Source organism: Thyridium curvatum, assembly GCF_004353045.1.
Source record: "Thyridium curvatum strain D216 chromosome Unknown NODE_9_length_649264_cov_80.371750, whole genome shotgun sequence".
Lineage (NCBI taxonomy): Eukaryota > Fungi > Ascomycota > Sordariomycetes > Thyridiales > Thyridiaceae > Thyridium > Thyridium curvatum.
This window is the reverse complement of record NW_022156764.1, coordinates 494829-521367: the sequence shown is the minus strand read 5'-3', so window position 1 is coordinate 521367 and position 26539 is coordinate 494829. Positions and strand designations below refer to the sequence as shown.

General features: G+C 56.4%; 9 protein-coding genes across 9 annotated transcripts; 5 read left to right on the top strand and 4 right to left on the bottom strand.

Annotated features, from left to right (window-relative positions):
* Positions 1-352: 352 nt before the first annotated feature.
* On the bottom strand, positions 353-1490 carry E0L32_002365 (uncharacterized protein; the record flags this gene model as incomplete). The annotated part of the gene is made up of 2 exons (XM_031136546.1): positions 353-1083; positions 1172-1490. 2 exons carry the CDS (start codon positions 1488-1490, stop codon positions 353-355), a joined length of 1050 nt encoding a protein of 349 aa, XP_030988580.1.
* A 496-nt stretch (positions 1491-1986) lies between these two features.
* E0L32_002364 (uncharacterized protein) lies at positions 1987-4076 on the top strand (the record flags this gene model as incomplete). Its single annotated transcript, XM_031136545.1, has 8 exons — positions 1987-2135; positions 2202-2312; positions 2375-2536; positions 2602-2744; positions 2806-3038; positions 3110-3541; positions 3610-3805; positions 3883-4076. 8 exons carry the CDS (start codon positions 1987-1989, stop codon positions 4074-4076), a joined length of 1620 nt encoding a protein of 539 aa, XP_030988579.1.
* A 679-nt stretch (positions 4077-4755) lies between these two features.
* On the bottom strand, positions 4756-7318 carry E0L32_002363 (uncharacterized protein; the record flags this gene model as incomplete). Its single annotated transcript, XM_031136544.1, has 2 exons — positions 4756-7078; positions 7152-7318. 2 exons carry the CDS (start codon positions 7316-7318, stop codon positions 4756-4758), a joined length of 2490 nt encoding a protein of 829 aa, XP_030988578.1.
* A 2484-nt stretch (positions 7319-9802) lies between these two features.
* Positions 9803-10546, top strand: E0L32_002362 (uncharacterized protein; the record flags this gene model as incomplete). The annotated part of the gene is made up of 1 exon (XM_031136543.1): positions 9803-10546. The coding sequence occupies one exon, from the start codon at positions 9803-9805 to the stop codon at positions 10544-10546; it is 744 nt and encodes a 247-aa protein (XP_030988577.1).
* A 3115-nt stretch (positions 10547-13661) lies between these two features.
* Positions 13662-14336, top strand: E0L32_002361 (uncharacterized protein; the record flags this gene model as incomplete). The annotated part of the gene is made up of 1 exon (XM_031136542.1): positions 13662-14336. One exon carries the CDS (start codon positions 13662-13664, stop codon positions 14334-14336), a length of 675 nt encoding a protein of 224 aa, XP_030988576.1.
* A 2304-nt stretch (positions 14337-16640) lies between these two features.
* E0L32_002360 (uncharacterized protein) lies at positions 16641-19619 on the top strand (the record flags this gene model as incomplete). The annotated part of the gene is made up of 2 exons (XM_031136540.1): positions 16641-19002; positions 19105-19619. The coding sequence occupies 2 exons, from the start codon at positions 16641-16643 to the stop codon at positions 19617-19619; spliced, it is 2877 nt and encodes a 958-aa protein (XP_030988575.1).
* Positions 19620-19916: 297 nt separating this feature from the next.
* E0L32_002359 (uncharacterized protein) lies at positions 19917-20956 on the bottom strand (the record flags this gene model as incomplete). Its single annotated transcript, XM_031136539.1, has 2 exons — positions 19917-20595; positions 20949-20956. The coding sequence occupies 2 exons, from the start codon at positions 20954-20956 to the stop codon at positions 19917-19919; spliced, it is 687 nt and encodes a 228-aa protein (XP_030988574.1).
* A 2270-nt stretch (positions 20957-23226) lies between these two features.
* On the top strand, positions 23227-23709 carry E0L32_002358 (uncharacterized protein; the record flags this gene model as incomplete). Its single annotated transcript, XM_031136538.1, has 3 exons — positions 23227-23311; positions 23480-23566; positions 23675-23709. The coding sequence occupies 3 exons, from the start codon at positions 23227-23229 to the stop codon at positions 23707-23709; spliced, it is 207 nt and encodes a 68-aa protein (XP_030988573.1).
* Positions 23710-24361: 652 nt separating this feature from the next.
* On the bottom strand, positions 24362-25825 carry E0L32_002357 (uncharacterized protein; the record flags this gene model as incomplete). The annotated part of the gene is made up of 1 exon (XM_031136537.1): positions 24362-25825. One exon carries the CDS (start codon positions 25823-25825, stop codon positions 24362-24364), a length of 1464 nt encoding a protein of 487 aa, XP_030988572.1.
* Between the last annotated feature and the right edge of the window lie 714 nt (positions 25826-26539).

Sequence of the window (26539 nt, the reverse complement as noted above, 5' to 3'; positions counted from 1 at the left end):
AGGACTATTGCGCATGGCTGCAATTGTGAGATCACCCTGTTGAAGAGAACTGATCGATATCAAGTGTTGCAAATCTTAATCTTACAACAGATTGTCTTGAATAGCATTGATCAGTTGACGATTAATGTGTAGTGAATGCAAACAAACAATAACCTGATTAAGCATCGGTGAAGACTTCTTTTCTTTTTGTCGCAATCATTATTTTACAACTTCTTTGAACCTTCTTCCTTTTCTTGACATGATAACCACCCTGGGGTTGCCTCAATGAGAGGTGCGGTTGAGTCCATGACACGTACAGGTATGCTCATATGCTGGACATGCTTAAAAAGTCAGTCTACCAGATAACGTCATGTCACCTCGACAACATTTGCTGATATGCTTGAAAACGTGTGTCAAACTCGCTGCCATTCCACCGCTCTCTCTGGCCCTCAACCTTCTCTAGAGTAGGCGTTCCAATCTGCTCCAGCGCAAAGGTCGCCGCTACATTGGCGAGCGCAGCCGCATCCACGGGGCTCTTGTTGCAAGCAGCCATTGCATATGTGAATGCACCCAGGAACGTGTTCCCGCCGCCTGTCGCATCGACTACTGATGATGCATCAGCATAGAAGGCCGGCAGCCAGCGATGCCGGCCCTCTATTGTAAATGAGGACACAAGGCAGCCGTATTCACCGGCTCTTACGACCACGGTGCCCTTGTCCGAAGGGCCGATCCCCGACTCCAGGAAAGCGTCTGCACAGGCTTCGATGGCCTGTGGATCGAAGTGAGAGGCGCCCTCTGCCGGCTTGCTGTCTTGGAAGAAGGCCAAGAGTTCGAGGTGATTCGGGGAGAAGACATCGACATGTTTGCAAGCCGCCATGTGGTCGTCTTTGGTCTGTTGGCTGCAGTGTGGCGGAGTTGGCTCCCATACTAAGAGCGGCGGATCCAGCACAGGAGCACCAGGCCTTAAGCTTGCGAGATCTCTAACGTGATCTGCGAGCTGAGAGGGGAGGGCAAGGATGTGGAATGATGCGGATTCCAGGAAATGTGCTGGCAGGTCTCTTGGTGATGGGTGTAATGGCGTTGTAGTATATCGAAACGTCTTGCCTGATAAGAGTTAGTGTTAGCAGTCCGTTGACAGTCTGAGAGTACCTAAGAGGTTGAGTCCAATGTCACAACTCGGTACAACACTTACGGCCAAAGGACGAGTCCTTGTATTCGAGCAACCCTCGCGTAGAGGGCCTAGCAGGGTCGACTTGTATATCTAGGTTGACACCCCAGCTCCTGAAGCTCCTCAAGGCACTTTCGGGGAAGTCATTACCAGCCAAGATAAAGCAGCCGACTTGCCCAGCCCTCTCCTGTCCGGCCACCAGCCGAGCCCCTAGGACTGAAAAGGCACCTGAGCCGCCAGGGACGTCATGTAGAGAAGGCCGGTCAGGGAAGCGAAGCTCGTCGAGCACCACCATGCCCAGCGAGACGAACGACGGCCTTTGGGCGGCCGCTGGCGCACCCATCTTTCGCACCTAGAGACACTTGATCAGGATGCTGATTTCTTCTCACCACCCTCTGCTCTGCAATGGTCAGTCTACTTAAACCCTTACGGGGGTGGAGGAGTGGGCCTTAACCGGGCTACCGGTCACTACAAGTACTTCCGTCCAGGACCCAATCAATACCGAGATCGGCTATCAAATCTATCTCTCCAGTTATCTCTCCCCCGCATCTCAACGGCGAGTACAGAAAAAAGTGAGCAAGCCAAGCCCTTCGCTATCAGATAGTCGCTCGATACCATATCAACTCTAGCTAGTGCTTCAGATATACTAACATGAAGTAAGTTAGTAGTGGCACCATGGCTCACACGAGGGTTTTCTTTCCCCTGCACCGCTGTGCTCGCGAGAGGATCTCCGCTGAATCCTTTTTTTTTTCCTTTTCCCAGATTGCTCTCGTGATCGACTAAACTGAGGCCTGCTAATACTCGTTCTTTCGATCCCCAGCGTTGTGTATGTTCTCAACATGAAGTTCACGACGAAGCTGGAGCCACGGAAGTGGTTAACCGTCGATTACTGGCGGCTCGATACCCCGCGAGCGTCCTTTGCGACGCGCCATGGCTGGTCGAATGCGGACGTGGATGTCGTTGCGCCGGACCGGCGAATTTGGAAAGCGTAAGGGTGCCGGATAACTCTTCAGTCTGCGGGAGTGATCGCTGACTATGCCTTGTCAACCCCCAGCATCGACTTTCTTTGGCTGTGGATGGCAGACGGTGCCAACGTTGGCACGATGCAGCAGGCTGGGTCCATTGTCGCTCTTGGCCTCAGCTGGCGTGAGGCTTCTGTAGCCATGTGAGTCCTCGAGGAGCAACATTAGTCTTGCTTCCAGTGCTGATTCACTTGCAAACACCAAGTGCTATCGGCAACATCATCATTGCTGCAGCAGTTGCTTTGAACGGAACCATCGGCTCGAAACACCACATTCCCTTCGCCATTGCTTCTCGTGCTTCAATGGGCTTTTACTTCTCGTACTTTGCCGTCGTCTCCCGTCTGGTCCTCGGCCTGATCTACTTTGGGTGAGTGCCGACCCTTCAAACTAGTTGCATAGCCGACTGTGGCTAAGTGCGTCACTGTCTTGTAGAATCAATACCAAGATCGGGGCGTCTTGCATGCTCATCATGCTGCAAGCAATCTGGCCGAGCCTCAAAACTTACCCAAACGCTCTTCCAGCGTCGGCGGGCATTACGAGTAATATGATGATAGCGTACTTCGTCTTCTGGATAAGTAAGAACCAACTAGTTGACCTTGCAGCAAAAAGACGGAAAGTAACTGATGAGATTTCTAGTTCAGTTCCCATTGCTCATGATACATCCTAGCAAGATGCGCTGGCTATTCTTCATCAAATCCGTGGTTGCGGTGATCGCATCTTTTGCGCTGCTCGGATGGGCGGTTCACACCGGCGGACCAGGTCCCGTCTTTGCTCAAAAGGCCAAGATCTTTGGTAGCACCAAGAGCTGGGCCTGGGTTTACGGCATCAATGTGGCTATCAGTGGCAAGACGACCCTTGCCCTCAACATTGTAAATATCCCCCTTATCAGCGTCGTTCTTATAGAGGACCATTTGAAACTAATAACAACTGGTTCGAATAGTCCGACATGACTCGGTACGGGAACAAGACATCAGTCACATACTGGCAGCTCCTCTTCATCCCGATCGTGTACTGGGTGTTTTCCTTCATCGGCATCGTCATTGCGTCTGCGGGACAGGCGATCTACGGCACTCTGTACTGGGATCCCACGGCGATCCTCGCGCTCTGGACGAACCGCGCGGCCGCCTTCTTCTGCGCGTGCGCTTTCGGGCTCGCTACCCTAGGCACCAACATTTCCACAAACTGCATTGCTACCAGCAACGATCTCGCATTTATCGCGCCGAGGTGGATCAACCTCCAACGCGGAGCAGCATTGACTGCCTTTATCGGGGGCTGGGCCACTGCCCCTTGGAAGATCCTGGCAAGCGCCACGAGCTTGACGACTTTCCTGAGCGGATACATCATCGTCCTCGCTCCCGTTGTCGCAATCATGGTATGCACATCTCGAGAAGAAGTGTTTCTCTTAGTTACGGAACTTGTTTGACTTACATCACTTGACAGATCGTCGACTTTTGGATAGTCCGAGGGACGCGCCTTGACGTCCCTATGCTTTATCAAAACGAGGGGATCTATCGTTACCACTACGGTGTTAACTGGAGAGCTGTGGCCACGCTCCTCATTGTAGTCCCGGTTAATCTGCCAGGCTTGATCCATGCTATCAATGTCAATATCGACATTGGAAACTACGCCTATTTCTGTAAGTTGTCATACTCTTAGATATGAGAGTCCCATGGAACTGCATGGGGGCCATTCCTAGCTGACTACGTAAAACAGACAAGGCGTCCTGGTTGACGTCTACATTCATGGCAGCCGCAGTGTACTATCTGCTGAATCTCGTGTCGCCCCCGACTCGCACACTGGTGGACGCAGAACCTACACTTTATGATCCGGAAAACATCAAAGATCCTAATGCCGATGCCCAAGATGTTGTGCCGGAGGAAAAAGGACCTGGAGATGCCAGGGAATGATCGGAGAAGAGAGATCTCACAGGTCCTATATTGACGATTCGTAGATTTGCCCAGATTGTTGATGTTCTAGTTTTTCGAGGTTTACATCTTCGTGCTTATGTCAAAGTTCACTTCTGTCTTTTGTCTCTCTTTGAATGTGTCTAATCTACAGGGTCACTCGGCTTGTACCTGACAGTTTTACCAGAGCAGAAGTTAGCTTAGATGTCAAGATACAAATCTTCCCAGAGTAACATAGCAAGCAATAAATAACTTGGACAGAAGATCCCAGTAACACCCGAGGATACCTATACATACTGACGCCTCTATTACCAAATATAGAATGTTGAACATTAGGCCGCGCCGTCGAACATTCGATACGCGGCAGGAGAAGCTACCAAGTCTGAGTTACAACCACGAGCTTACGAGATAAGTGGATCTATGAGTAAGTCCAAAGTAGATTTCGATTAGCTAACTTGAGTTGTATCTATCAATGGCATCCAAGCTTTGGCATTATCTTGGACCCGGACCCAATATGATGTTTTATGAGGCAGGAGAAACCTTGGGTATTAAGCCCCTGGACAAAAACCTGCGTTTCGACTTGTGTCTGAAGCGGCGAGAAGTTAAAAGGAATAGGAAAGGGAAACACCGACATAAAAGGGAATCGCAGGTAAATAGAAGAAAAATCCAAAGCCAGATCCAATTACGTCTCTGCATTAACATTCGCGACACAGCGAGCACCGTCGTTGATCGAGGATACCGGCCCTACAGAAACCTTGCGGCGGCTGGCATTTGTAACATCATAAGCCCAGATTTCGCCGTTGCTGTTGTCGGAGATGTAGACGGTTGATGGGTTCTGCCCCCATGCAGCACCGAAACTGTGGTCCAAGTCGGATTTCCAGGTCCGCACGACGAAGAATGCATGGGTAGTCATATCAAAGCGGACCATGCGGATCTCGCCCGCATTTGGTACCGGAAAGATAGACCACAGCTGACGCCCATGGTTTGGGAGGTACACCCAGTCGAGGAGTCTCGGTACCTTGTCGGAATTGGTCGTCTGGCCTTGGTCAAGAACGGTGCCGTATGTGCTGGAGCCGGGCTTTAGGTCAAACTTGTAGTATTTGTACGCAGAGTCCAGCACCCAGTAGCAGCCCTCATTATCAATGTCACCGACAACACTCTGAACGGTGACGCCCACGACGTTCTGGGCTGTCCCGTTATTCGAAATGCGAACTATATTGTGGTTGTTGTTGTCAAGTCCATAGAGGTAGTTGTCAAGAGCATTGTATCCCAAAGCATTGATGCTTGCGCCAGGGATCAACTCTGTACCCACAGGTTCGGTGGCACCCGTTTCGATATTGACCCTGTATAGATAAGCTGCTTGAATCAGGTAGCCATACCTGTCGCACTCGAGAGTCGGTGCAGGAGTCTCGATAATGACGGTACCCGGATTCGTCCCTTCAGGCGGAATAGTCTTCGTTGTCGCGATGTTGCCCTCGGTCGTATACGTCGTCCAGGAAGATGTCTCAATTATCACGGTGCCAGGAGTTGTACCTTCAGGCGTGGCCACAGTAGTGGTTAAGTCTTCAGGCCCAGGGCTCGTAATCGTGACCCACGACTCAGGGATGGCTGGCGACGTTGTCTCAGGAACAGCTGGTGATGTTGTCTCAGGAACAGCTGGTGATGTTGTCTCAGGAATGCCTGGTGGCGTCGTCTCGATGACGACGGTGCCCGGATTCGTCCCCTCAGGAGGAATAGTCTTTGTTGTAGCCACAGTGCCCTCGGTCGTGTAAGTAGTCCAGGAAGATGTCTCGATTATCACAGTACCCGGAGTTGTACCCTCAGGTGTAGCCACAGTAGTGGTTAGATCTTCAGGCCCAGGGCTTGTAATCGTGACCCAGGACTCAGGAATGGCTGGTGGCGTTGTCTCAATGACGACGGTACCTGGATTTGTCCCCTCAGGAGGGATGGACTTTGTTGTAGCCACGGTGCCCTCGGTAGTGTAAGTAGTCCAAGATGGAGTCTCGATCACGACGGTGCCTGGTGTAGTCCCATCAGGGGTGGCCACGGTGGTAGTAAAATCTTCAGGGCCGGGCGATGTAATCGTGATCCATGATTCAGGCACAGATGTGTGAATAATGACGGAACCAGGAGTAGTTCCAGCGCCTGGAATAGTCTCAGTGGTGATTATGCTATCCGTCGTCGTCGTCGTGATGGTTGGGGGCGGAGCCTTCGAACTGTTGGAGAACGTCACGGGAGTCGTGATAGGAAGACGGGGCGAACTGGTAGGTGTGTGGATAATCACGGTGCCGGGAGTGGTGCCCTCTGGAGGTATCGACTCAGTGGTGAGCACGCTACCCGGGGTCGTCCGAGTGACCCAGCTCTCAGGGGGCTCGGATGTGGGAGGCTCGGAAGTCGGCGTGTGAATGATGACAGTACCAGGCGTAGTACCTTCAGGCGGTACCGATTCAGTGGTCAAAATGCTACCTGGCGTCGTCCTTGTCACCCAGCTCTCGGGTGGCTCCGACGATGTAGGGGCCTCAGAGGTCGGCGTGTGAATGATGACAGAACCCGGCGTGGTCCCCTTGGGCGGAATTGTTTCAGTGGTCAAAATGCTACCAGGGGTCGTCCTCGTAATCCAGCTTTCAGGTGGCTCCGACGATGTAGGGGGCTCAGACGTAGGCGTATGGATAATAACCATACCAGGCGTTGTCCCCTTAGGCGGAATCGATTCAGTGGTCCAAATGCTACCAGGAGTCGTTCTCGTAATCCAGGTCTCGGGCGGTGCCGAGGTTGGAGGCTCCGAGGTAGGCGTATGGATAATAACGGTGCCAGGCGTTGTCCCTTTAGGTGGGATCGTCTCGGTGGTCAGCACGCTACCGGGAGTTGTGATCGTCGTCCACGTAGGTGTTTCGATGACCACGGACCCTGGGTTGGTACCAGTCGGAGGAATCGTGTAAGTAGTAGGAAATGGGCCGGGGATGGTCGTCGTGATGTATTCATCCTCGCAAGGAAGGGACTCGGTGCTGCATACGTGTCAGGGATGAAGCAAAAGCGAGAAGGCCAGCCCAAAGCGCGATTAATGGGAGGGTCAAATACCTAGTGAAGGCGGTGTTGGATGCGAGACCCTTCTCCGGGTAGGTGATGATTACTGGCTGGATCTTGATTAGATGATGGCCTTCGGGACAATCACCCAAGCAGTCGGCCTTCACTGTGCGAAGCAGCTCAGCAAAGGCCAATGGGCCTAGCAGGGCCATAAAATGCATTGCTGCAAACGAGTGATGTTGTTCAGCGAGTGTGATGATCGAGCGGAGGAGAGATAGAAGAAGATGGTCGAGAAGAGCTTGACTCTTTAGCTTTGTGGGATGGAGACATGACGAGGATGATCGAGGGAAACACACTGCATTTATAGATACGTTTCTCCCTGCTTCGAGTCTACAAATCAGTAGGCATCGCGAGGCTTCGTTTCCATCCAGACATCCGAGCAATAGGGCATCACCAACTCCATTCCTGAGGGTGAGACCTCGGTGGAGAGAGGTGACTTACTAGAACAAACTATATGAATCAATGCAAGGCTCGAGAGTTTTCCATCTATCCCTGTAGCAGAAAAATATCTTGACTCCTTTGAAATTCGCAGCTGACGGTTGAGTCAAGGCTAGGGGACCGACGCTGCGAGAGCATCACGTTCCATATCAACGAGGTTCCCCTCAAGTACTCTGTTTACAGAGTCCTGACATCTTTCTGCCGAACAACGGCCAGTGTATACATCTAGGGAACATTGTTCGCTTGGGGTGGGACTTGTGGCTAGTCAACCTCGAGCTCCTCCCCCCCATTTTTCATCTTGGCCAGAAGGAGATGACAAGGCAGTCCTCAGGGAGTGGCAAAAGGACATCCAGTGCCGTAAAGAATGAAGACACTTATACAAGAGGCCTGGATTAGATCTTGATCCTGTGAGACATATCCTTTCAATTTAACCTTCGTCCAGTTCAGAGAGGATGATGGGGAGCAGCAGAGCCGGGTTTGCACATGCTCCAACTATCGGCCAAATCCGATGGCGAAATCGTCCGAGGAAGGCACAGACTGAAGCTAGTACCTAAGCGTTACTTCAGAGGGGAGAAGAGGCGGATGCAGCAGTACTCGTTGAAGTGATGATCGGTAGCTCCGGCACCTCAAGTCTCCCTCCAAAGCTGTTGTTTGGATTGTTCCCGCGTAATGAACATGAATCCCTGCATTCTACAAACGCCCTGCATCTTGTCATCCTCCAAAACGAGCGAAGAAAAAGCAATTCGACCCTACGGGAAGGCCGGGGAAAAAGCAAAGAAGCAGCGTGCTCAGACCCCCATGTCCAGACTGGGTCCTAACCACAACACTAGTAACCGGTTTGGGGGATCAGCCCAGTTTCATAGAAGCTGACCTTTGCATAACGGCGGGGTTTGTATTTTTCACAGCCGGACGCAAATTGAGTCTCCTTCCTACTCCAGTCAAAAATATGCTTGGCACGATGATGGGATGTTGTGGTATTCCTTCCGAGGGATGGAGCTAGAAAATGATAAGTGATTGTATGGGTAACATCAAGTTGCTGAGAGACATACCGGGTGTTCTCGATAATTATGACCAAGCCTTAAGCTATAGGCTTAAGTGTTGATCTGCAAAGCGATTTCATGGCCTTGCCATAGATGCCCACTGTAGTATTTCTGGCCGCTTACCCGCTTCCTTCCGCAGGGTTGGATGCAAGACATCCTTAGGAGTGTATTCCTAGTTCTTGGCATATACTACGAAAAGCTGTACAGCGGGGAGACAAAAAGGGCACTCTCCACATGCGGAAAGGTGGCTGATCTCATTCCACTCACTGCAGGTACCATCGGACGTTTCGATGCCCATTAGGGATAATTATGACAACGGTGCGGATGTACCATACAAGCGGGGTTTAGAATATTTGGCCAAAACTCATCCGGAGATACCTGAATGCTAACAATGGCTACTCCTACTCTGAAACTCACAAGGGCTATGGGCTATCTCGCTACCTAAAACTGATGGCTTAGATGGAAAGTCATGTACATATGTTAGCAGCTTGTCAACTTACCTGACGGCCCCTTCACCATGTACATGCCTCGAGGATACCCTCACGATTCATTCATCACCGAGCAAAGTTTCACTCCAGCTGGCAAGATGTCCTCACAAGGAGAGAAGATATGACTGCAAGACCCGCAATGCTCCTTTATGGCATTTGTGTCCTACCTAGCCTCCTCACGCCTGCGGCGCTCGGGTTGTCCGGCAGCACATCCATTCGGCCATGCCCAGCACTGAGGCCAGATAAGCTTGGGATTCGGTGAAAGTGATCACTTGACTGCAATCTCTTCACCATCTCGCTGAAGAATTTTAATCATGTCTCAGCAGCCAGTAGGATTGTCTATGATATGGAAACTTAAAGTGGCGTGTCCTCAGCTCTGAAGATTCAAACTTGAGGGTTTGTGTTGATCGTGATCGAACACACGCATTCTTTGCTTTACTGATTACACTCTCACGGAACCTTGAGTTCTTGGTATATTATGCCGGCGTTCTGACGTCCATCATTTATCCCTGCATATCAAATTACCAGACAGTTCGCCTTCCAACTTCATCTCTCGTTTCATCGTCAACTGTATAGACTCCTCCACCCACTCTCGCTTATTCCCTCTTTCTCTGTATCCATATTAGCCACTACTTCAAAGATTAGAATTACCAACAACAGAAAAGGGCGCAGACCAAAAATGCACTTCCTCACCTTCCTCCGTTTCTCGATGATGCTTACCGCTGGTAACGCAGCCATACCCCATGGCCGCAACATGCAGCCCCGGGCTGAGCCTTCGGCATCGTGCGACGCCACCACCACACTCGAGCCTCTGACGGTCACTGGGGATGCTGGAGGGGGCAATACCTATATCCAGTGCTACACCCTCACGTACCCTGGTCTGGGTCCTTCGGGCGTCGTCACCCCTATCGTCTACACCATTACCGAGACGTGCAACAAGCCCATCTGCCGCCAGCCGGCCGAGACGGCACCCCCACCTAGCTTCACCTGTGCCGTCGTCAACTGCGAGACCTGTGCGGCAGGTGGAGGACCTGTCCGTGTTACCGTCACTGTGCCTACCACTGTCGTCCAGGAGTACGTCTCGTCTGGCTACACCGTTCAGACTGTCACTATTCAGGATCCTGGTCACCCTGCCGCCCCAGGGGGCAGCATTCCTACGGCTGGGGGTGTCGAGACTGGCGTTAGCAGTGGGCCAACTCCTGGAGCTGGCGGTGGCGCGTCTGGTGGCGCTTCGTCCAACGGTGGTTCCTCTGATGGTGGCTCCTCTGGAGCTGGCAACAAGCCGTCTGGCGGCGGCTCTGCGGGTGGCAACTCTCAATCATCGCCATCACAGATGGTCACTGCTGGTGCTTCTGGCCACGTCAGCCTGATCACTGAGGGATCTATGATGGCTATGATTCTCGGCGCCATAGTCTTCCTATAAAAACAACAGGCGGACTTTAAACGACCGTGAGATATTGGGGTTCTTTCCATTCTTGGGTTTCGATCGAACCAGGCCTCGGCCAAACTTGTTCCATTCTTCATCTTGTCATCTTGTCTGGGAGAATCTCGGAACATCTGATAGACTTCACTCGATTCATTTTTAATTTAATTCAAATTATTTGGGGTCATACCGCCTTTTGCCTATGTAGTGCTTTGATGCTATCCGGAAATAAGTACCAGACACACAATCGCCATTGTTGCATTTTACTCCTGCAAGACTATCTCACTACCCTACGTCCTTTGATAGAAAGGAGTGTATCACATAACAGTGAAAGAATCATCGTCATTGGTGGATCTATTGCTATCCTAATGCATGTCTTAGACACGAAGACGATCTTATATACAGCCACCAACACTGTGAGCGAATACTAGCTGTGAATAGTCAGATATAACACGGTCTCCTGCCACGAGTCAACTTCGGGTGCTTGGACTCCATGCATATCTGTACAAAAGACTCAGTTGAAGACTCAAATTACGAGAGGGTATTGCGAGCTGGGTCTCCGACTTAACACCCCGGGTTGTGAAGGACTGTTGGGCAGGTTGTCTTGAAGTGGGCCTTAGTCCCCGGTGCCGGTGTTATCCGTTTGGAACAGACAAAGATCAAACCACCTCCGCATCCTGTTCCACCCTGTCAAACCGCTGCATGGGCATCCTATCGGATATGGAGTTTTCAGGATCTAGGCAATTGCAAGGTCTTTTTGTCAAGACAGGACCCAGGGCCTGGAGCAGCACGCCAGGACGACAAGATTGTTGCAACATTATCCAATCATTGAGAAAACGTATGCAGTTTGTATCGCTGTACTCATAGGTACATTGTTTGGGAAAGAATGCAAAGAATAAGGGGCACCAGCAGACTGACTATCTACAAACATTGGTGAAAACTCTTCGGCTTTGATCAGTGCAGGTTTCTATGCCAAAGTTTACCATGTTTGTGTAGTGCATTTGCCTCTGCACGCGTGACCCAGATGTTTCAATGCGCTTTGCTACTGTCAGTTTGGCATCGCAATCATCTGAAATTTTCAAAGACGCGTCAGAAAGTTCATGCATATATTTCGATGATGAAAGTAGATATTAAATTCATTCTAGTATTCATTCCATCAGCACATCCTCCACCCTTTCCCTCCCTCGCCCTTCAAATATCTCTGTACTTGACATCATCTATCCTCTGCCACCACATCTATATATATCAAATATTTCACCATTATTACAGCAGCAATTATCACACAGATTAGCATATCTGCCCCGAGACGACCGCGGTATGTAAAATGTCCTCAAGTGTCGTGTCAGGGAAGTGCTAACCTTGGAACTGGCAAAAAAGCAAGGTACTGCCATCCCTCACACCAACCTGCCAACTTCTCGCCTGTGGTGTGGCCCGCGACTACCTTTACCGAAGTTACGCTTCTCCGGGTGCCCCTCGGCAGTCTCATTTTGCCGACCTTGCTGCTCTTCGCACCCAGTTGACCCCATTGGGTTAACAGTAAGCTCCCCTTTCATTACCCCGTGGATCTGACCCCACGGGCAGGACACTTGAACGATGAGGCGAGTCTCTATGTACCTAATCTTGACCGAGTGATGGGCAGGGTGCCGTCTGATTCCCGCTGGCATACTCACCAACCTATCCCCATCCAAAGCCCATGCGGTTCGTCATGGGTCGTCTCATAAATGATGGGGCGTCGAACAATGGCAAAGGCAATGCCAAAGGTGGTCGCGCCGGTTCTTGAAGCGCGAATTTGCCAGGGTAAGAAGCACAATCCCAACCCCCTTTTCATGCGTACAAGGCCCCTTTCCTCCTTACAATCGTGAGGCTTACTAGAGACTAGATATCCCTCGCGGGTTCCATGTAATTCCGACTCTGCGGATAATGATGAACTCTACCCGCGGGACGAAGTCCACCGTGTTTACAGCAGCTCCCTCGAGTTGGAACTTGGCATGAACCTATACAATCATGTCGGGACAACCGAGAGTCCTGCTCATGGTGAAGTCGATGATGGCGGATACTGAGGCGCAGACCATGGTTCTCCTGGATGGTGGGAGAACGAAGGTGAAGCAGCTCAAGGAAATCAAGGAGTCGGATTTCCAAACTAGACGTTTACGACAGCCGCCACAGGTCGAGGCTGGAGACAAACGCCAGGGCTGTAGACATGAATGCCGATGCAGACTAGTCGCCGGTGACGGAGATCGCACGAAGATCAAGTCCCTTGCAGTGGATGTGATGCTGGATCGCCTGAAGCCCAATTCACTGGCTGGACAATCTTCCCGGACGCCAGCAAGTTCCCCGCGGGCATCCGCTACCTGCCCGGTGTCGACACGGCTGTGTTCCGCGAGACGAAGCGGTCGACCGGCCTGGCTTGATATCTCGTCGCAATGTTCGGCCCTGGCTCTCTTCTATCCAACCTAGCGGCATGGGTGCCTCTCAAGCCGCTGAACAGGGACGCCTGCGGAGGACAAGACGAAGTCGAGGACGAGACACTGGGTTGCACGGCCGGCGACGAGGAGAGCTCCTGATTCCGGTTCCGCCGTCCGCCGCTACCTCCCTGACGGCCTGCATCGTCGTCGACAGCATCGAGCATGCGGTCATGGGCGATCCCGGCCTGGGCGTCGGCGCGTTTGCCCATCCCCGGCGACTCGGGCGCCATGGTCTGCGACCCCGAGCTGCGCCGCGTTCCTCGGCCCGCTTGGGGGCGGGTTTAAGGACGTCAAAAGCGGTCCCGTCTTGCGTTCAAGCTACAGAATGCCCCTCGGCGATGTCTTGGAGGATGTGCGGAGGGTCTTTGCGCGCTTCGATGAGGTCGAGAGGGTCTGGCCGGGCTGGAGTGAAGTGGAGGGATTCGGGATGACTCCTCCTGAAGACATATCCATCACCACTTCCATCGCGCCTGATATTGATGTTGACTCGATGGTCGCATTCCGCCCTGAGGCCGGTGTGCAGATCCGGGTCCACGCCGGCCAGGGTGTTTAGGTCCAAGGGGGTTGCTTGACGTCGCAACCGACTCTTGCGGGAGTGGTTGAAGGGAACGTAGAGGAAGCGCGGTTCGGCACGACAGGTACCTACAGCGATGGAGATGGAACCAAGTCTGCCGAAATCGGAGGTACTGCAGCCAGGCACCGACTGTAGATTCACCACCAGCACCCTCGTCCTTGAAGCGCAGCGTGATAGACTCGGGTTTAATGACAACATCGAGCCAGACGACGAGGGTGACGGGGAGGGCGAATCCACACAGCCCCCCGAGGAGCAAACTGCGGCCCTAAGACCCCTAAACGCCCGGGAGCGCGCGGCTTGTTATAGCCTAAACGATGACCTTACAGACGGCAAGCTGCCCCTGGTCCGGTCCAGATTCTCTAGCCACCATTTCTCCATCGTCATCTGCGATGAGGGTCATGTGCTCAAGAATGCTGATTCCAAGGCACATCAGCTCGTTGCGGACATACAAAAGGACGCACTGCTGATCTGCACCGCGACCCCAATGCTCAACCACCCAGCTGACAACCTCAGCTACCTCCGCTTTGGGTTTTCGTGGCTTCCTGAAATCCCCTGGCTCCCCGACGACCTGGACATCAACTCACTGTACGCCCCTGAGTTTGATATCGACCGGGAAGTGCTTGCACAGCAACTAAATGCCTATTTCCAAGAATTCTCCCCCCGATTCTCGATCCAACGAACCCTCTCTCCAACAACAACTAATTCTGCTAGCTCCTTCTGGCTTATGCCCAGAGCACAATCAGACATTTAGTTTCAGACCACATCCATCACAACCAGCCTCATCACGGCACCTGCTCGTGGCCGTGGCCGTGGCCGGGGTGGCAGGCGCGGCCGTGGAGGCGGCCGGGGAGCCATTCAGGCCAACGAGGGACGCCGGAACTTCCCGGACGAGACCGACGACTTCAACGGTCGGAACATCCGGGAGGTGATCGAAGAGGGGTCCTTCACCCCCCCCTCTGGCTTGTGGACGACGTCCCGGTCCACATCTACGAGACCCGGTACGCCGATCTGGCCGAGCAGGCCAAATTTCTCCACGTCCCAAAGGAGTCTTTTGTGTCCAGCCGGTCAGATCGGACCGGGTGCTGGAAGTATGCGCACTTCCTGACGAGGGCACACCTGCGAGGCTACCTCGATACAGCCTGTTTGTCCACTGTGTGAGGTACTGGCACTTGAGGCTATTCACAGCTGTCTCGTTGCCCTTCTGCCCCGCAAGTACACCATTATCTCGACTGCGTCTCCGTACCTCAACGACACCAATGTATATAGAAGGGGTGGCTTCCACCTACTCAGACAGGCAATTAGAACTAGGGAATCAAGCGGTATTACACATATTTCCACATCGAGGACGGTTGTGGTTTCGCGCGGGAATGGGCATGCTTGGTCATACCACCAAGCACCTCAGCAATAGATGTTTCTGTGGGTGCTCCTATATGTGTATTCGTGTATTCTGTGTTGACCTTGCAGGACTCTTGGTGTGAACTTGCCTCAACAGGTTCAACACTCCGTCTCGGTGGTCTTAGTCATCCGGCTTAGTCATCCGGCTAACCAGCCCTCTGGCCTCTGGGTGGGTGGCTGGAAACGGAAACAAGCTACTGGCGGCGATTGACTCGTTCAGCACCTATTTTGGCTCCGTTTCAGCCTTTTTGGACGGAAGGGAAGAAGGGCGGGAAACGGCTGTAACCGTCAGCCCAAGACATTGGTGGACTGTGGCTCCGCTTGATTGGTGCTGATTCACAAATCACAGAGGTCGGTCGAGAACGAACCCGCCAACGAACTTCCATGCAAGGAAAAGCGCGCGCGTGGGCGGTGCGCCCTTTCTCCCTCTTTCGTCATCGCCAACAGCAAGAAATGAAACGTACGTTGGTCTCGAGCCAAGTTCTGTGGCTCTTTTGTCCCTTGTTTTTTTTTCTTTTCCTTGGAAATACATCCCTATTTTGGGCCGGGTGTTCCTTGGTCTCGAGTGGGAGCAAGCAAGCAAACAAGCAGGAAGCAGGAGGGCGGAGCCCGCACGCGCGATGATGCCGTGCATTGGGGCGAGCACGGTTGGCCCACCGGGATGCAGAAGGGCATGGCAAGCGACGGACGCGATTAGCTGCCTCTGGAACCCCGTGCCATGCAGGCTCTTTGTCACGCTCGAGGTTGAGTGGTGTGGTGACGGTGGTGTGCGATGGAGCGAGGTCTGCCCGCACGTGTGCCGCGGGTCAGGCTCTGCTCTCTTCTCTGGTCTGCCAAACTGCCATGGGTCTGTCTGTGTCTGCCCTGCTCTGCTGGCTGCTCGCTGATCCCCCTCCCGAGGGGCCAGTAGTCAAGTCTGGTCAGGTCAGTCAGTCGGTCCTGGTTGCAGGTCATGTCTTACTCGGTGCTGATTCCGGGCGTCGTTGTCGCTCTTCAATCTTCTTTGACCGTCCATCTCTTGTCGCTGTCGCTCACTCCACCCCCCTCCTCGTCTCGCTTCTCTTGACTTCCGTCCTTGCTTTTGTCCGGGCCAGGATTGATCTCGTCTGCATGCGCTGTGCCTTGTTTTCTCGTTCACGGCCCTGCAAAAAAAAGACACGCACCCGGAGCGCCCCCAGTCGCTCTACATGTAGTTAGTTAGTCGGCGGCGGCGGCACCTGGAACACTGGAACCAGCAAGTACCGGCCCGAAGCAGTGGTTGTCTTTCCTTTCTTTTTTGTGCTGGCGATCCTCCAGCCCAGCCATCGTAATATTCGTTGGCCCAAAAAAACAGCCCCTCCCACCCCAAACCGCACACATCCCTGCTCGATAACATCACCTCAGCCTTCCTCGCCCCCAGTCCCGATTCCCCCACCCACCATCACCCTGCTGCTGCCCTCTTTCTTCCTCCTCTGACACACACACACGCAAGCACGCACACAGACGCTGCTTACTTTTCATCTCATTTCCCAACCCAGGTTCCCCCAAGGAAACCACCGTGTTCTGCTGTGATATCCGTCTCTCGCCCTTACACAAGTCTTTGTCGCACGATACAGCAGACTCGAACCCGACAGACAGCACATCTCTACGTAAAGAATACCCCGCGTCACCATCCTCCGCGATGGCCGCAATCTACAGGGAGTCGGCCCGCTACAGGCGGGACGACTCGTCAGACGACGACGAGAGGAGCAAGACCACCGTCCGCCGCTACAAGGTCGGCGGCGACCGTGGCGACCGCGTCGAGCGCATCGAGCGATACGAAGAGTTTGACGACGACCGACGCAGCCGCTACTCAGCCTACCCTCCGCGCGCATCCGGCGACCTGCTCGATGTAGAACGCCGTGTTGAGCGCACCTCCTACGCCCCCGAGCGACCCCGCTCGGCCTTTGAGCCCGGCCCGCGCGGCGGCGGCAGCACATTTGTCGAGCGCGAGAAGATCGTCGAGCGGGACAACCGCGGCAGAGACGACTTTGACGACCGCTACTATGACGATCGAGACCGGGACCGCGGCCGGCTCGAGCGCTACGAGAAGGACGTCTACTACAAGAGGGACGACGACCGCTTCGGCAGCGGCGTCGGCGACACCCGTCGTGACTACGTCTACGAGAAGACGAAGGAAGTCGAGCGGGACCGCAGCGACCGGGACTGGGACCGCCACTCCCGCGCCGACTGGGGCCGCGACCGCGACGAGGTCGACGTCCGGGTCGACAAGCGCTTCGTGCGCGGCGACGAAGGCGAGCTGCGGGTCGAGAAGCGGGTCGAAGAGCGCCGCGACGAGTCCCACGGCGCCGAGGTCGAGCGCTATCGCAAGGAGACCGAGATCTACGAGCCCCAGCAGGCCCCGCAGCCCATCGTCATCCGCAACCGCCTCCCGGAGCAGCAGATCATCGTGCAGGAGGCCCCGCCCCCGGCGCCGCTCATCATCCGCAACGAGCGCCAGGAGAACCGCGAGATGGTCCGCCGCGAGCCCAGGGAGGACGAGTACTACTACCACCGCCGCGAGACGCGCGACGTCGGGCCCTACCGCGGCGGCCGCGAGCGCGACGACGAGTACTACTACGACCGCCGGAGGGGCCGCGACCGCCGCGACTACGCCTCGGACGGTGAGTACTCGGACGACGACTACTACCTCAAGCGGACCGTCATCAAGCGTGAGCGCTCCCGCTCCGCCTCCAACCAGCACAAGCTGCACCTCGCCGAGGGCGGCCTCGCGGGCGCCGGCATCGCCGCCCTCATGAGCTCCCGCCGCGACGAGGACGGCTACCTGCCCGAGCACCGCGGCCGCAAGGTCGTCGCCGGCGCCGCCCTCGGCGCCCTGGGCACCGAGGTCTTCAAGCGCGCCCGCAGCGCCTACAACGAGCGCTACGGCGACGGCGACCGCTCCCCCTCGCCCGAGTCGCACCACTCCAAGCTCAAGACGGGGCTCGGCATCGCGGCCGCCGCCCTGGCCGTCGCCGGCGCCGCCAAGTACTACCAGTCGTCCAAGGTCGACAAGGAGGAGTCGTCCCGGGGCCGCAGCCTGCGCCGCTACAGCAGCGAGGAGTACAGCCGCTCCCGCTCGCGCAAGCGGTCCCGCAGCCGCGCCGCCTCGGTCGCGAAAGTGGGCGCCGCCACGGCCGCGGCCGCAGGACTCATCAAGCACTTCCGCGACAAGTCCAAGGGCCGCAGCGGCAGCAAGTCGCGCTCGCGGTCGCGCCTGCGCACGGGCGCCGAGGTCGTGGCCGCCGGCCTGGCGGGCGCCGCGGGCAAGAAGCTCTACGACAACTACAAGGACCGCAAGGAGGACAAGCGGAGCCGCGAGCGCGAGCGCGAGCTCGAGGCGGAGGAGGAGGAGGACGCGTACTACGAGGACGACGTGCGCCACCGGCGCCACGGCCGGTCGCGGTCGAGTAGCAGGTCAGCAGCAGCAGCGCGCCGCGGCGGCGGATACGCGCCCTACCCACCCAGCCCGGGACCACCCGTCGTCGCTGATCCTGAACTAGGTTTGGTTGAGTACGGCGCCCAGCCGCTGTACACGGAGCCGCCGTACCCGCCGCGCGGCTACGACCCGGCGGCGCAGGCGGCGTACCGGGACGAGGCGGCGGCCGCCGAGGAGGACAGGAGGCGGCACAGGAGTAGGAGACACCATCGGCACCGGTCGGCGGACTCGAGGGGCAGCTACAGCGAGAGCGAGCGGGAGGCTGAGGACGACGCCGGGGCGGCGAAGAAGCAGCGGAGCAGGAGCCGGCTGCGGGACTTGGCTGCCGCGGGCGCGGGGGCCGCGGCGGCGGCCATCGGGATCAAGAAGTACGAGCAGCAGAAGGAGAAGAAGGAGCGGGAGCGGTCGGCGAGCAGGGGAGGAGGAGGCGATAGAGATCGGGATAGGGACAGGAGCGTCAGTCGGGACCGGGACCGGGACCGGGACCGAGATGACAGCGATGTGGACAGGGACCGTGAGAGGGAGCGGCGCAGGCGGCACCGCGACCGGGAGCGGAGGCGCGAGCGTGAGTCGTCCCCTTTCTAGTAGTTTTCCTTTTGTTTTGTCGATAATGAAATGACTGGCAACAACAGAGGCCTGAAGATGCTAATGTCCCAATCGGATATAGGGTACGAGGAAGAGACGAGCGCTGCCGGCGACTACGACCCGTACGACCCGGACCGCCCGCCCTCGCCGCCCCACGCCTCGGGCGGCGCGTACTACCCCCCTCCGCCTCCCAACGCGGGTCCGCCACCGCCGCCCGCGGCCGCCGCGGCGGCGGGCATGGGAGGTTTCACCCAGCACCCCAACACGGCGACGACGGACCTCAACGGCGGGTTCCAGGCGTACCACCCGGCCGACTACCAGGCGTACCCGCCTCCGCCGCCGGGCCCGCCTCCGCCGGGTGCCGCTCCGGGTCCCATCCCGCCGCCCGCGGGCCCCCAGACGTTCCAGCCGCCGCCTGCGGGCTCGGGGCCGCACCCGCACGGTGACCAAGTGAGTAGTGACTCTGCATCCCGTAGTGTTTTGCTTGACCCTGCCGCTGCTCCTCTTCCTCCTCCTCTGTCTGGGGGAGGAGGAGGGGAGGGCTTTGGCGGTGGTGGTGGTGGAGGTGGAGGTGGCGTTCCGGGTGCGTCTGCCTGAGCTTTTGTTTTCTTTTGTTTTTGTTTGCTGTTGTTTATTATACCTACTGGGGATGGGATCGTGTTGTGTTGTTGTCAGATTGTTGGCAGGAGACTGACCGTTGTTTTCTCGGCGACGACAGATGGTCTAAACACCACCCGCTCTCAACACCTCGCACCGCCTCCCACGGGGGACCACGACGACGATGACGACGACGACACCGCACCGCAACAACACAAATCCGTCGCCTTCAGGCCGCTCTCGCCTCAGTCCTCCCGGGCCCTAAGGGAGGTGCACAAGACGCAGGCCCGGCCGCCCTCACCGGTAGAAGAAATCGACGACGACAGACCGCCGGCCGACACCCAGCTCGCCACCACCACGCGCCCTCCGCTCGGCCGCCGCCGGCGCTCCTCGGACCCTTCGCACGACAGGCCGCTCGTCCCGCGCCACCGGCGCCCGCCTGCGTCTTCTTCTTCGGATGACGACGACGACGACGAGGAAGAAGACGTGATCGAGGTCTTGCCCGACCGGTTCGACAGCCAGGGCCGGCCGCTGCGGCGCAGGCCGCGGTGGACGGCGCGCAGTGGGGAGTTTGCGTACGGCGGCGGCGGCGGGGACGATGGTGATCCTCAAAGGTCGCACGCGCGCGGGGGTTGGAAGATGGCCGGGCGGTGGGGCGTGGCGGGCACGGACGAGGAGGCGGTCGAGCGGATCGTGGAGCGGGTGCGGGGCGTGCTCGACGCGGGCGGGCGGGGTGGGTTCCTCGGGCTCGTGGGCGGGTTGCTGCGGGAGGGGCTGCGGCCCGGGGGTTTGCTTGTGGCTGGGGCGAACGAGGAGGATGAGGAGGATCGGAGGGCTGGGCGGAGGAGGAGGGCCCGGAGTGAGGGGTTTGAGGGGGGGCGCGGGTGGGATCGGGAGGAAGATGGTGGTGGTGGTGATGATGAGGGGGGTGGTGAGAGGGGGAGGAGAGGCGGAGGGAGAGGGAGAGGGAGAGATGCTCTGGATGAGAGGAGGGTGCGGAAGAGGGGGTGGGAGTGGGATTCATGATTGATATGAACTTTTTTCTCCTTCTTAGGTGGTCATGATGATGATGATTTGCTCTTTGAGGAGGATGAGAGTGTGGTGGATGGACCATGATGATGGATGATGAATGGATATGCACTGGATGATTTCTTTCGTTAGTTCTCAGTCAGATTTCCTTGGAGGCTTCACGAGATCAGGGTAATGGGGTGTTACTTCTTTCCTCCTCTCTGTCACTCTGTTTTGGCATCTTGGTCTGTTTATTACATTGGATGGGTTTTATGACTTATGATGACATGTGTTAAAGCAGCGGTTCACAGCCTGTCTTACTCAATCATTGCGTGCTAATTCATTTGCTAGTTACGTTGTAATAGTTGCTAGCACTGAAGAGCAGGTTGATGGGCATCGACACACAACTTCATCATGAGAACGAGAACTTATTTGGACTTGGCAGATAGTCGGCTACGCAGGTTGGCCATGACTCTTCCTTGCCCTCTTGAGATACCTTTGTAGGTCAACAGTGAAGATATATCGCGATGATCTGCGGCGTCTGGCATTTGGCATTTGGCAGGTCAGCAATATTCATACATAGAAAGCTTCGTATACCAAAAAAAACAAACAAAAATCACTGCTCGCTGTGTGTGGCTGTTAGATAGATGTATCCATACTGGATGTCTTGGTCCTGAAACCAAACTTTTGATAATCTTGGTCTGTTTGGAAAAGGTGAGAAAGGGTGATAATAGGGGTCGAGAAATGCAAAGTAAATGGAAAGTTACATATGAGAAAAATTCGCTGAATAGTAAGTATGAATTTGGGAGAAACCTGGTATCTCCCTTTTCTTTGCCATTATACCTGACTCTCAACAATGTCAAAGCACCAGTACGTGAGGTGAGGTCTGGCCCAGCACAGTTTGAGGTCGTCATGTGTGGATGTGGATAAACCCACAGGCCACCCAATCAAATCGATCCACCAGTCTAGTTAATGCTAGCCTACTCTGCAGCTACCATTTGCAGCTTCCAGGTGTCCCTTGCTTCGTTCCATCCACGGCCAGCTTACGACAACGGCAGTCTTTGGAAAACGTCCCAGAACATCGCCAGTCTCGGCTTCCGAGCACGCATCTCTCCTCACAAGCAGCTCCGGCCCTCTGCATTTCTCTCGCCCCGAAGGGCGAACTACATCAAGATGGTCTGTCACCCCCCTGCACGCACCTCGCCCCGTTCCATAACCTCGCGCTGACATCCGGGCGCATCGCAGTCCGCCCTCTTCAACTTCGAGTCGCTCATCCTCATCCTCCTGCTCTGCATCTGCACCTCGACCTACGTGCACCAGCTCTTCCCGCGGCTGCTTGACTCGAACAAGGACGGGTAGGTTGACCGCTTTCCCCTCGACACGCCTTCCCGGGCCCGGAGAGAACGCGACGGTTCGCTGACATTTTGGCTGGGGCGGGGAAAAATCAGTGTTAGGGGCATATTCTGGAAGTTTGCGAGGATAGGAGAGAGGCTCAGCCCCTACGTGGGCATCGCCTGCGTCTTCATGGCCGTCCGCATGCTCATCTTCTAGATGGGATGGCGCGCTCTGTCGAGGCCAAGACGAGGCTAGAAGATAACCCGCCACCAACGTTACGATACGAGAGGAAAAGCCCAGGGAGCGACTTTATGCCGGTACGACATGCTTGACCTAGTGCGCCGGGGGAAGCGGCGAAATTACCACTGCGCACCGTGCGCTCAGTTGTGCTCTTCATGAGACATCACCGTGGAGGAGCGAGGGCTGGAACTTGGGACTAGGATGAAGCCCCTCCGTCCTGTGCCTGAATGATAGGCCGCGCTCGGGGAAGGATTGTTCGAGGCTGTGTGCTGCAACGCGCTCACCTGGTATGGCCGGAGAAGTATGGTGGGTGAGCTACACGACTGCAACCAGCCGCGACGATTTCTCGCCACAGGGACACTATACATAAGATATTTTGTTTTCGAGGGGTCTAATAATGAAGAATCCAAGAGAAAACAGGCCAAGCATGCCTGGTAGCTCGCTTCTAACTGTCCATATCACTTGCGCGTGTGCTGGCCCGATATGCTTGTCTCAATGCAAAGACTTCGCACTCTTGCTCGGGCCTGCGTAGACTGTGCGAAGAGACAATTGCACTTGTTCGATGCGGGAGCCTTTTCTTACGGCCATTCCCTTCATTTTTCGTGGTCCCGCGTCAAGTGAACCTTTGATACATTGATCTCCCAGTCCTCCATTGCATCCCTCCTAGATCGCGCCCCACAATAGTACAAGTAGAGACCCCAGAAATGCGAAGCTCCGGCCCCAACTTTCAGCAGGGTCTAGGCCCGGAACCACGTTTATTCCGGGGCCGCACTGCCAATCTGGCCCGGATTGAGAGTGGCAGCCACCAGCAATTGAAGCCAGCGTAGCTCTTTTGGCGGATTAGGCCAGCTCGAGGGAGAAAGTCTCGTGCGCCGCCCACCCCTAATACCTTGACCACCACCACACGACCTCCATCTATCCCACGAGAACACATTGCCGTGATCCCCACGCCCACTCTCCAAGTCGACATCGGCCTTTTCCCCATTACTTTAATTCCTATACCCGACAACAACTACCAGCCAAGATGTCTGACCAGGTGCAAGAGCTCCTCGACATGCCGCGCGAGTTCCTCAAGGAGGGCATGCAGTTCGTCAACAGGAGCCAGAAGCGTACGTTTCTCTCGCCCAAGGCTACCCGCGCTCAGCGAATCCCGAGTCGCCTTGTCATTGCCAATGACGAGTGATACACGGGATCCCCGAGTGCTGCTGGCCTGGCCTGGCCTGTTGTCTTTACGTCCTCTGTGTGAAATCCTACTGACAAGCATCCGCTGCATGCAGCCGACCTGAGCGAGTTCACCAAGATCTGCAAGGCCGTCGGCATGGGCTTCATCATCATGGGCGTTGTCGGCTACGTCGTCAAGCTGGGTATGTGTGCTTCCTTGCCCCTTCTACCGACGAGATGGATGCGCTGTCCATCCGTAGGCGGCGAAACGTGTCCTGCCCACAAAGTACTAACCATTCTTTGGTCCACAGTGCACATCCCTGTCAACCAGATCCTCGTCGCATAGAACCGGAATCGAAAGTCGTCTACTTTTCTTCCAATTGTCACATTACATGCGAGCGTTCACGGAGATGATTCAGGGCAGCAGCGGGCGGTGGAACAAACTACAAGACAGAGCAGCCATGGGGAGGGGCGAGGAAGCACCGTGGCCAAGCAGAGGATGCGAGATCTGCCGAATGCATGGTCCGGACAGGATGCTTCGGTCGCCTGGGTTGATGGCGTGCCGGCAAACAAGCTCGTCTTGGTTTCTGGAGATGATCTGTACAATTATATCAATGTTCTGGCTTGAGGGAAGGTCATGTCAGGCTCGACGGACCTTATCAGGGCGGAATAAAACATGATCGAAACAGACCAAGCTCACTTGTGACGCTGGGGATGTATTGTGATGTTGAGTGTCTACCTAATGTTGCACAGCCGGAACCCGGGATACCTATCACGGAGATGAACCCCCCTTGTGCCTTGGGGACATCAAGTCTTTCTCATAAATATTAAGCGCTAATATACAGATCTATCGCACACCCAGATATGCACAGAGTCCCCTCTACTCTGATCTCATCAATCATCCCAAAGCCAAAGAAATCTAGTACATGAAACGCTCCACAATGCAGATGACCCTTCCTTTCCCCCCCTACTCGTAGGCAACAAACATACAAAAGAGGTCACGTCGTCAGCGCGGCTCTGATCTCCGGGTCGTCGTCGTCCTCGCCGTCGTCGGCCCGCGAGGCGACCCACGCCTGTATGGTCTCGATGGCGGCGCGGTACTCGACGTCGGCGGACCTCTTGGGCGCCATGGGCGGCGGCTTGTCCCAGGCGTGCTTCTCGCGCTCGACGACGCGCAGCTCGACGGGCCTGCCCCGCGCGCGCAGGCGCTCGGCGAAGCGCCGGCCCTCGGCGAGCAGCATGTCGAACTCGCAGAGGCAGAGGTGCACGGGCGGCAGGCGCTCGAGCATGGCGTCGGGCATGAGCCCGGGCGACAGGCGCGGGTCGTCGCGGCGCTCGCGCGGGATGGGCGGGTGGAGGTAGGACGCGTCGAAGAGGTCCGTCATGCCCTTGGGCAGGGTCAGGTCCGGGCGGGCGCAGCCGAGGCGCTTGTCGGGCCGGCTGACGGTCCAGTCGAGCAGCGGGTAGTAGAGGGCGAAGCCGGCGAGGGCGGGGGCCGGGCGGGGCAGCTCGTAGCCCCAGCGCCGCGGGTCCTGGAGCAGGCACCAGCTCGCCAGGGACAGGGTGCCGCCGGCCGAGAACCCGGAGACGACGAGGCGCTCGGCGTCGACGCCGAGCTCGTCGGCGCGCTGGGCGATCTGGAGGATGGCGTCGGCGCAGTCCTCGACGGGCGTCGGGTAGGGGTAGGAAGGGGCGAGGCGGTAGTTGACGGAGAAGACGACGGCGTCGAGCTGGGCGACGGCGGCGGCGGCCCAGCGCGCGTCGTCGGTGCCGTTGCCGAGGATGAAGCCGCCGCCGTGGAAGTTGATGACGCCGAGGCGCGGCACGGGCAGCATGGCGTCGACGGTGGCGGCCTCGTCCTGCTGGAACTCGACGGAGCTGAAGGACATGGCCGAGACGGTGCGGCTGAGGTGCCGCTTCAGGCGCTTGCGGCGCTGCTTGGTGCTCCGGGTGCTCAGGTCGGCGGCGCCCTCGCTGACGGCGCTCTGGACGGTCGACTCGGAGGCGGTGCGCGACAGAGTGCCGCCGTCCTGCTGCCGGACCAGGTCGACTCTGCTGCTCGCCGCGCTGCCGCGCTTGCTGCCGGCCCTGCTGCCGTTCTTGCCATTGGCGGTGCCGTTGCCGCTGCCGCTGCCGCTGCCGCTACTCCTGAAGTGGCCCCGCGGGGCGTAGACGTCGACCCGGATGGCGCCCTTCTCCTTGCACCGGCCGAGGGTGGCGTCGAGGTAGATGGTCCGGGCGGGGGAGGGCGGGGAGGGCGAGTAGCGGCCCGAGATGCCGAAGGCGAGGCCGGCGCCGGAGCGGAGGCCGTAGGCCTGGGTGGCCAGGTACCAGCGGGCGGACTGCTCGAGCGGGTTGACGTACTCGTCGCGGACGTCCCTGGGCAGGCCGTCCTTGTTGGTGTTGTCGGTGTTGTCCGGGAGGGTGGGTTTGGGTGCCGCCGGGTCGTCGCCGGTGGTCATTTGTTGTTGGGCACGTAACGTATAGGTATTATTTGTTGGTGGTCGGCTTCTTGGTTGGTTGGCCGGTTTGGGATGACGAGAGGCCCCCTCGTCTAATTGGTAGCGTTTTTGTGTTGTTTTTTTATGACCCCTCTATCTTATGTCTCGATTTTGCTGGTAGTGAGTGGGATGGAAAGGTCGCGGGTGAGAAAATAGGTGATGCAAGGCAAAGGTAAAAAGGAATGGGCACGCGAGTCAATGTAATGGCACGGGGTGTGTTCGTTTGTGGTGAGGATCGGGATGAGGTGACTTTTGGCTTATCTAATAGGCCGCCGTCTTGTGGGTGATAACGAGCGTTGAGTTTGTTGTTTGGTCTACGGAGGAAAATACGGTGTCGTAGAAATGGGCTCTGTTTTGTCCTTCTCGCGGGCTGGCATCATTTGCGCACTGCGATGCAAGTTTGAGACGCTGGGGACTGGGAATAAGTAAACGAGAAATGAGACAAGTACAAGCAAGGAAAATGCTTCGAGATCTTTCCGTCTTCCCCGCACACTGTCTTGTCTGTCGTCGTCACCCGCAATAGGGAGCGAGCCCTCTTTGGCCTGCCTCCCTTTGGCCTCCCTTTGGCCTCCCTCCGTCTTGTGTTATCTTTCTTGGCATGCGTCTGGTTCTGGTGTGGTTGTGGCGCGCGCCCTGAGCAACTAGCAACGAGCATGAACACCCACAACCCACCTA